A 10,721-nucleotide genomic window follows, 5' to 3' on the forward strand; every position below is an offset into this window, starting at 1 on the left:
TTCCCGCCTTTACATTTTGCTATTTATACAAACGTATCTAATTACTTGATTAAATCTGTTTCGCAATTTACACTTCTTATAGTATTTCTTCTCTTGTGAGTTTACCTTTTATCTTCGTTCCTGTTTCATCCACACCTTTATTTATTATCCTTCCTTCGTGCATTCACCATCTGACTGGCTATTCTAATTTACTGTTTGTTATATCTTATCTCGTTTTGAAGTTTTGGTTCAGGTAAAATCGAGAGTATTTCTCTCTCTCTCTCTCTCTCTCTCTCTCTCTCTCTCAAATTCTTTTACTCACCCACTGATTTAGTATTATTAAAAAAATCATCATTTGTGAATGACAGCTGAATAAAATGGTTAATTGCAGTGGAAGTGAAAAAGCAGAGAGAGAGAGAGAGAGAGAGAGAGAGAGAGAGAGAGAGAGAGAGAGAGAGAGAGAGAGAGAGAGAGAGAGAATGTTCGGAGCTGCTTCATATATTTCCGTTCAGGTTTTATTATTACATAATGAACCATATTCGAACTGGAGAGAATATCCAAATATTAAGAGAATTTTTATAATAATAATGATGATAATAATAATAATAATATTATAATAATAATAATAATAATAATAATAATAATAATAATAGTAATAATAATAATAATATCACGTCAATATGGCTAATAGATTCAATAAAAATTATGATAATAAAACGAAATCTAACGGTCTAGTGGTCACGACGCTCGTCTTACCACCAAAAGGATCGAGGGCGCCTTCCCTTAAGCCCAACAGTACTCTTTATATATATATATATATACACACACCCTAGATCTGGATACAAAGGACGAGCTACGTATGGAGACATTACATTCGCGCTTGTCTGGCCTAGACTTGGATGGGTGACCATCACTGAAACATCCATCACACCTTGACAATCACAACGGGTCACAAGGAGGCCCGAGGACCTAACAGCGTGAACGAGGCCCCCCCAAAAAGATGCCCAGTCCGTTATTCCACCTAAGGGTCGACGCCCTAACCCGAAGGGATGTCCTTGGTAGGACCCAATATACAAAAGACATGACAGAGAATTATGTAGGGGGAAAAAAAAGGGGTCCTTTTTCTTCTTTTATGGCCGAAAAAACTCGAGGCCTTCCTCCCCTAGAAACAGTTCTGAAATGAACTCTCTTGTGACAGGTACAAGACACTTGTAAAGGTTCAAAATAAAAATTATCTGGATTATGCTAATATAAAGTAAAAGATCTTTGCTAGAGTTTGTTTATTATTTTCATCTTATAATAATAATAATAATAATAATAATAATAATAATAATAATAATAATAATAATAATAATAATTAATAATAATATTTTCAGATTTCATAACTTATGCCCGTCTCTCTCTCTCTCTCTACACACACTCACTATCTAATTAAACAATTCTTATCAGTTATGGCCTTTCCTCTAAGTTTTATATTTTTCCCAGAACTTAATCTTTAATCTCTCTCTCCCACTTCTGTGCTTACGTTAGTTAACACTAATTTTTCTACATCTTATCATTAATGTGTAAAAGTCATTTATAATCAGGTTTAAATATAAGAGGACAAAGTTAAATAAAAAGCAAGAAACCTCTACTTCACTCGACATTAAATAATGTCTATAAAGAACGCACCTTATAAACAATTAAGCAAAACCCTGACGATAAAACCAAAGCCCCTGAGACATCGCTTCTAACCCCAAATAAATCACTCCGAAAGATGGCCCCCGCCATCCCCCACCTCGCCCACTTGGCCCAGGACCCAACCCCAATCACTCCGAAAGGTGACCACAAGATGACCCCCACTTGGCCCAGGACCCAGCCCCAAAAACTGGAAAGGAAGTAGGGGGTTCATCAAGACAGTTTCCTAGAGCAGAGAAAAAATAGTTGGGATAGAGAATAAAAGTTAAATCTTTCGCGTCAATCTGACCTTCCTGGCTTGTCAATGTAGACAGTGGACATCCATAAATGTTTTAAGTTGAGAGGACACCGCTCACACCTGGCCTACCTGGATTTTGGTTGCTGTGAGTGGGATCATTTGATAGGTGGCTCTCCAGGCATTTGGGAGTATAATTCTACGTTTTGCTTCTGTTTAATAAGTTTTATGCAATGGTTTATATCTAATTAGTTACTTCAAGGGTTCAGCGAGATTCTTTGGCTTGTACCATGTTTGGATGTCAAGAATAATAATAATAATAATAATAATAATAATAATAATAATAATAATAATAATAATAATAATAATTATTATTATTTTATAAACTAACTGTCACCTTGAAATTAGAACATGTACACACACACACAAACACACACCTCTCTACAGAGAGAGAGAGAGAGAGAGAGAGAGAGAGAGAGAGAGAGCCAGCCATCCCACCAAAATACAACACTGTATTCGAAAACCAGCGTATTAAAGGCTAATTTTTTTATGGCCCTCCTACGGGCTCTAAAGAGGCCTTTGATTTTCAGGCCACTAAAATCCTATGATTTATGGCCCAAAGAAAAGGCTTTCCTGTTTATGGCCCAACAGAGGCCTTAAGGTTTTTTCAATTAAATCACCAGTTATTATTATCATTATTTTTAGGCCACTAAAACTATTTGGTTTAAGACCACTAAACGTTTCTTATTACTTATGACCACTAAAACCATTTACTTTCATGTCATAAGTTTAAACTTCTCTCAGGGTCAATAAGGTCTTTTATTTCTATGGCCACTAAACGTCTCTATTTCTGGGGCCACTAAGGTCTTTATTTCTGGGGCCACTAAGATCTTTATTTCCATGGCCCCCTACTGTCTCTAGTTCTATGGCCACTAAGCGTTTCGATTCCTATGGCCACTCAGGTCTGTAATTCCGTGGCCACTAAACATCTATTTCTAAGGCATTTTAGAGACATTCTTAAGTAGCCCCAAAAGGCCTTGATGGTATGACCACTATAATCCAAATGACTTTGAGAGAGAGAGAGAGAGAGAGAGAGAGAGAGAGAGAGAGAGAGAGGAACAACAGACACTAGAGAGAGAGCAAGTAAATTTTGCACAAAAGTTAAGATTGTAGGTGGGTAACAGAAGAAAGAGCAATAATTGGTAACTGGAAGGTGAAAAAATAGAAATGGCCAGTCATTCAAGTATTTGGGGAGTGGATATAACAGACGAGAGTTGGATGCAAGACGAGGAAAAAGTAAAATAAATAAATAAAAAATAATAATAAAATGGAAGGGTGTGTGCACACAATTCACAGAAAGAGACTTGGAATGTCCACGGAAGCCAATCAGGGCTGTATATGGGAACTGTTGAGCCAACTCTCCTTTACGTAAGTAAAGCTTGGCTGTTGAATCTACATGAGAGAAAAGACTGTTGAGATTAACTGTTTGTGTAAAGTATATGGCACAAGAACAACTGGGTGGGTGAGAAACATGGAGATTTGTGGAAATGGTGAAAAGATTAACATAAGAGAAAGGAAAGATTATGTATGGATAAGTTTCAGAATGAAGGATCTCAGTTTGTGGGGAAAAAGGTGTGTAATTAAGAACTGCTTGGAGGGACAGATAGAGTGAAAATGAAGGAGATACTGGAAAGGAAGAACACAAACATACACATTGCATAGGCCCTGTTCCATATGAAAGGCGAAGGGCATGGGGGCTTTGTGTGTGTGTGTGTGTGTGTGTGTGTGTGTGTGTGTGTGTGTGTGTGTGTGTGTGTGTGTAGGGGACTTCAACACACTGCACAGGGTCAGGAGATCTCCTCTGGCTCAGCAGTTAAGGACACAGTGTTATTTAATTGTCCTAGACCCACCCGTCTCAAGGGGGGTGGCCCCAGATACTAACACCTTCCAGGTCCTCCTCAGCAGACACTGGCACCAACTTACAGCTATAGGTGGACAAGTGGGCAGGAGACTTGGAGCGATCCACGAGAAAACAACTGCTCGATTTCCTCAATAATTTTCGGACAGGTTTGTCACTACAAAGCCTAGGATCCAAATGAAGGAACAACTGAAGAAACTCTGACGCCAACGACAGGATTCGAACCTACACCCGTTACGTCAGAATGGGGTTAAGGCCTTCTTCCTTTAGATATAAGGTTTTGCAATGACCAATGCATTCAAAATTAATCATGAAATCGAGAATTTTTGTGGCCATTGTGGCTAATGCAAATACACAGATACTTATTTTTAAAAATTAGTGTAATTAAAATCTTAGTTTTAATTACACGCACTCACCAGACACTTCTCCGTAAACACCTTAATAAGCCTTCGTTATTGTTCGCAATATCTTTTATCAGCTATATACAGGCTAAATTACCATAATCAACACGGCTTGACAGTCTTAAATGGCATTTACTGGTTAGGCTGTTGCCAGTGTTAGGCTAATCCTGTATTGTAATTATAAATAAGTTGTACTTCAAAACGTCAAGAAAATTATCTTCAGTCAGATATCGTGTGGTAAGGTGTTGCATGAGTTAAGAGGCCTGACGTAGGCCTCTGAATTTTAAGAAAGGTAATTGACTTGGGACGGAGCAGAAAGGTGTGGGCCCACTTGCATAGATAAACAGATTTGCAACAGAGTACTGACCTCAGACACTAACGAGTTTATTAATCCTGCCTTCTTTTTTTATCACTTGTCGGGTATGTTCATTCATATTGTCGAACTAAAATATATATTGCAATTTCTGCCACTTCTATATATATATATATATATATATATATATATATATATATATATATATATATATATATATATATATATATATATATATATATATATATATATATATATATATATATATATATATATATACATACAGATGTGGCAGTGATTTACTTTATATGCTAGATCGACAGCACAAACGAACATACCTGACAAGTGATAAAAAAGTAAGGGAGGATTGATAAACTCGCCAGTGTCTGAGATCAATACTCTATTTACAGATCTGTTTATCTATGCAAGTGGGCTCACAACTTTTTGCCTTCGACCCATGTCAATTACCTTTCTTAAAATTCAGAGGCCTACATCAGGTCCCGCAACTCATGCAACACCATTATTTTCTTGGCGTTGCAAAGTATTATTTGATTATTGTTATAACGCAGGAGTCGCCTCACATTGGCAATAGCCTAACCAATAAATGCTATTTAGACTGCCAAGTCATGTTGATTATGATAACTCAGTCTATACTTAATAAGGATGTAATCATTCTGCGAAAAATAATGAAGGCTTATTAAGGTGTTTACGGAGAAGTGTCTGGTAAGTGAATGCAATTAAAACGGGTAAGATTCTACGCCTCTGACAACTAGCCTGGATGTAACATCGATAACTGGTCTACGATGTACCTTTAATGTACCCTACTACTATTCTTATTGCATTTTAATACTTTTTTATCTATTTATCTATTTATTAAATTAATTTTTTTCTTTTTTGATTAGTGGAATCTCTTCTTTCTGTATTTCCCTTTACTTCCTCTTACTTCTTCCTAATGAACACTTTAACATTCTTCGGAAGCTTCTTGAATTTCAAGTCAGTGGCCCCTTTGGTGGGTTTGTTCCTTATGAATAGGTTTCATCTACTGAATAATAATAATAATAATAATAATAATAATAATAATAATAATAATAATAATAATAATAATAATAATAATAATAATAATAATTAAATCCTGCTGTGAAAACCCACTCAAATCCTAAAGCTATGCCATAACAAACCTTCATATTACACTAAGTACAAATTTAAAATTACGAGAATATAGAACAGAATATCGAATTTAGGCCAAAGGCCGAGTGCTGGGACCTCTGAGGGCATTCAGCCCTGAAAAAGATATTGACACTAAAAGGTTTGAAAGGTGCAACAGACGGAGAACCTCAAAGCAGTTGCACTATGAAGCAACTGTTAATGGGAAATGTAAAAGGAATAACGAATAAATAACCAAATAATTACCTTTTTCGCCGCAGGATTTGAGGATGACGTCAGACGTCTCATGGGAAGCGGCGGTATAACGGCTACTGCCATCCACTCGGACGCTGCGACGGATACTAACGCCGCTGACGCTTCTGACGAGTCCCCCCTGAAAGTAGAAGAAAACGGATGTTAACCATCATTATAGAAAACGATGCTTTAGCAGGACTTTTAAGGGAGACTATACTGTTTCTAGCTTGAAAAGATTAGTTTTTATTTCTCTCTTTCTCTCTCTCTCTTTGATTGGAAGGGAATCAGTGAAGATGTTTTTGCATGGATGATATAATTGTGTGTAATCCTGAGATGTTTCTCTCTCTCTCTCTCTCTCTCTCTCTCTCTCTCTCTCTCTCTCTCTCTCTCTCTCTCTCTCTCTCTCTCTCTCTCTCTCAACAATCACTTCCTTACCTAATTTCTTCACTGTATAATAATGAACACTCACTTTTAAGATTGATTATCAAATATTAATAACAGTAATAAATAATGAGCTGAAATGGATATTATTATTATTATTGTTATTATTATTATTATAACATCAACAAGTGTGATGCAACTCTTTCATAAACCTATTTTAGCTACAATAACAGCAATGAAATTATTACAGTGTAAACTAGATATGTTTTCTTAAGCGTAGGCACATCTTTCATTCTGGCAGGCCATTACACATACATAAATACATACATACATACATACATACACACACACACACATATATATATATATATATATATATATATATATATATATATATATATATATATATATATATATATATATATATATATATATATATATATATCATATATATATATATATCGTTTAATACTTGATTCAAGAAAGCTGATAAGAACTCCTGCAGATACCCCGGTATTCAAAGTCACTAATCACTTATAATCCGCCTTGGGTGGAAGTTATACCCACAGTACAGTTAATTCGATACCGGACGATATTTCTGGCTTAGTATTTGTGAATATAAATAAGTGACAAATTTATTATATATAAATAATACACATATATTTATATGTATATATATATAAACATATTTCTAAATAGGGGACGCTACCATGTGAAAAATGTGTATAATGAGCCAAGCAAAAATTATTTATTAAAAAATATATAAGAAATAGTGCAAAAACAAAACAATAACACGAAAACAACATGAAATAACAAATCAAAAGCGGGCATGCCCAAACCATCAAGGAATTGGTGCAATCTTCAGAGTAAAAGTTGGATTGGAAGACGCGAACAAAGAAATAAAAAAAAAAAGTCTGCCAAAAACAAGTCATAGTTAAATAAAAAAAAAAATTGAAACAAAAAATTCTATTTCTGAAGGCGAAGGGAAGAAGGTACTGAGGGTGCCCAGAGGGTGCCCAGCCATGCATCATCTTGCGAGGTCTCTCTCTGCCCCGGAGGTGCCCAGAAAATCCTGCCCAGCCAAGACCCGTCGCAGAGGTATGCACCTCGCGAGATCTCTCTCTCTCTCTCTCTCTCTCTCTCTCTCTCTCTCTCTCTCTCTCTCTCTCTCTCTCTCTCTGCCCTGGAGGTGGCCAGGAAATAGGGGTCTCGACAGAACATCTTGTCAGGGAAAGGTAGCTTCATAGGAGAGGGACGAAAGAGCTGGGCAGGTTTAGCATGTGCCCTACATGCCCACTGTTGAGTAGCGACTTTGTTGGGCAAGAGAGGGCCACTGTAAAATACCCGGCTACGGGTATTTTCGGAAGAATGAAGCGAGTTGGAAAAGTGAAAATAGTTTCGTTCTGGTCAAGGTCGGTTGAAAAACTCTGTATGAAATGTAGCCACTAGTGAGTAACATAAGAATCCCTCGCTAACTTATGAAATGTAGCCATTAGTGAGTAACATTAGAATCCCTCAATAATTTTCCCACAAATCCATAAAGAATGTCTGAGCAGAATCAGAGATAAAAATAAAACTCGTAAAATAAATAATAAGCATAATTTGCACAGATTAAATCGTATGATTTTACTTTGCGAAATTTGGCTAGCAGCGTTGAAAGCAGAATAGATTTACCAAATCGCAAAAAAATAAATTAAAAAACTTATTAGATTATCATTATTATTATTATTATTATCATTATTATTATTATTATTATTATTATTATTCAGAAGATGAAACCTATTCATATGGAACAAGCCCACCAAAGGGGCCACTGACTTGAAATTGAATATGAAGGTTTTCATTAGGAAGAAGTAAGAGGAAGTAAAGGGAAATACAGAAAAAAGAGATCCCACTTATTAAAAGAGAAAAAATAAATTAATAAAAAGATAAATAGATACTAAAATTCAATTACTGTTTTATTACGGTACCTAGTGAGCCCATACCGTCAAAAAATAATAATAATATTAAAAGGGTATGGAGACGGTAAGTCGCAACCCTAGTGACGATACGTCATATAGACTTGGGCTAATGTACCTTCATTCTGCATATCTGAGAGAGGGCCAGTAGCAAGAGGGGCTGGTCCCGGGCTGGACGACGGCAATTCTAATCATGAAAGTTAGCAAACCGTAGATTATAGCCGTTCCGCACCGAAAAAATAAATACATAAACACACATTGCATGTGAATATTAATATATGACCGTTCAAAAATGCAAATAAAAGATTTAGGTAAAACCCCGTGAAATGCCGGGATTCGATTCCCGGGCAAGAAGGAGCGCCTTAGGCAACGTCCATTGGATATCACAGCGTGCTTCTGGCCTCAGCAATGAATAACGTCCCTGGCACTTAGTCAACTGTTGTTTGTCTCAACTAGCATGGAGAATGTCATGGAATTACCTAACTTATCCATGTATGTACATACATACATAAGAATGTATGTATATATATGTATATCTACACACAGACCTAAAAATGGCCGATTTTATGGAAGTTTTACAAACGTAGTATTAATTCATATTTCAACAATATGAATATGAATATGGCCTTAAATTCTCTGGCGCCACACCCTGGAAGAAGAATTTATCTTCCTTTTACTTTTCGGAGAAATGACGTTGAAACAATATATACCACCAATTAAAGTGGGAACGTTCTAGAACAGACCTGTTAACCCAAAATTCATTCTTGCCAAACTTAATGACTATGTATTATCTAGAAACAATTTTGTTTCCCTTAAGCAAACAAAAGATATTACAAGCTGTTTTCCAAGCAATCTTTTTAACGGCCTGACAAACAAAAGGGTGTTTATTCAATTAACACGAACAGGAATAAGATTTTTCCACCTCACAACAAAAGCGGGTGTTTATATTCTAACGGGGCCCAAAATAATTCAAACGGTTCGTCTCGTTCTGATTTAACTGTTCCAACGCTTATTATCTTGTTTTGTCTTTTCCTCTTCACAAATATTGAGTAACTCTAGTCAATACTGTTTTCATTCGTTTTTACGAAAGACTTTCTAAACTGATTTTTAGCATACATACCTGAGTCGCGGTCCAAAGGTCATCGGCGCGAGTAGTTTTATTTATAAGAGCAAGTAACAAATGCCCCCGAAGTTTCTTCGTCGCAATCGAGTTTTCTGCACAGCGTATAATGCTGTACAAAACTCTCAGCCGCGGCCCATGAAACTTACACCCACGGCACGGTAATGGACTGTGTTGTTGGCACCTATAGCGGTACCAGACGCACGATCATGGCTAAATTTAACCTTAAATAAAATATAAACTACTGACGAGGCTAGAGGGCTGCGATATGGTATGTTTGATGATTGGAGGTGGATGATCAACATACCAATTTGCAGCCCTCTAGCCTCAGTAGTTTTGAAGGTCTGACAGGGCGGACGGACAAATAGCCCTCTCTATAATAGTTTTCTTTCACAGAAAACTAAAACGATAGCAAAGAGGGAAAGAGAATATAGATTTTTAAGAAATTACAAAAAAAAAAATGAATAAAAAATAAACACAAATACAAACAAGTCCAAACAATTAGGTGACCTAATTCAAGACAGAGAGGAATTTTGCAATTCTCTCTCCTGGTGTTTATGACGAACCTCGAGGCTACTTTCACCCTAATCTCTCTTTCTCTCTCTTTTATATTTTATTGGCATAATTAACTGCATTTTCCTTGGTACATTAACATTATATTATTTCTCGAAACGGAAATATTACATTATTGACATTTTGGAGACTTCTCTCTCTCTCTCTCTCTCTCTCTCTCTCTCTCTCTCTCTCTCTCTCTCTCTCTCTCTCATCTACTTGGAGTGTGGAGTGTCTGGAAAGAATTCAGCATCACTCTCTCTCTCTCTCTCTCTCTCTCTCTCTCTCTCTCTCTCTCTCTCTCTCTCTCTCTCTCTCATCTACAGTATTTGGAGTGTCTGGAAAGAAGTCAGCACAACTTCTCTCTCTCTCTCTAAATAGTAAAATCTGCTTTTAATAATACCTTCAATAAAAATATAAATACTAGACGCCAAGACCAAACATTTAAAATGAAATCCCCTGAGGCTGTACTTCACTCCCAAGCTGACCCAGGCCTCCCCACATTCAAGACCCCATTATATTACATATTCACTGTGCACTGTAAAATGCCTGATATTCCACATTAGGTTTAAACATTGTTGCACTTTTCAGCTTTTAATCCTTCGTATTAGAAGGTTCCTTATTTAGCGTCTGGGAAACCATTTTAGAAGAATGGCTTAAGGCAACTGAATATAGACTTTAGGCCAAAGGGTAAGCACTGGGACCTATAAGGTCATTCAGTGCTGAAACGGAAATTGAGTGTAAAAGGTTTGAAAGGTGTGACGGGAGGAAAACCTCAATTCAGTTGCA

The 10,721-nt window shown here is 36.5% G+C and overlaps 1 protein-coding gene across 6 annotated transcripts in view; it reads right to left on the reverse strand.

Moving 5' to 3' along the window:
- LOC136856436 (disabled homolog 2-interacting protein-like) overlaps positions 1-10,721 on the reverse strand; it is a 439,969-nt gene that overhangs the window by 274,821 nt on the left and 154,427 nt on the right. For all 6 annotated transcript variants that reach the window (XR_010858331.1, XR_010858330.1, XR_010858329.1 and 3 more), the window contains exon 4: positions 5,934-6,060. Coding sequence is in view for 2 of the 6 variants with exons in the window: in XM_067134311.1 (XP_066990412.1) it covers positions 5,934-6,060 (127 nt within the window). In the remaining 4 variants the exon portion in view is untranslated. The remainder of the gene's footprint in view (positions 1-5,933; positions 6,061-10,721) is intronic.

Source organism: Macrobrachium rosenbergii, chromosome 35, assembly GCF_040412425.1.
Source record: "Macrobrachium rosenbergii isolate ZJJX-2024 chromosome 35, ASM4041242v1, whole genome shotgun sequence".
Taxonomy (NCBI): Eukaryota; Metazoa; Arthropoda; class Malacostraca; order Decapoda; family Palaemonidae; genus Macrobrachium; species Macrobrachium rosenbergii.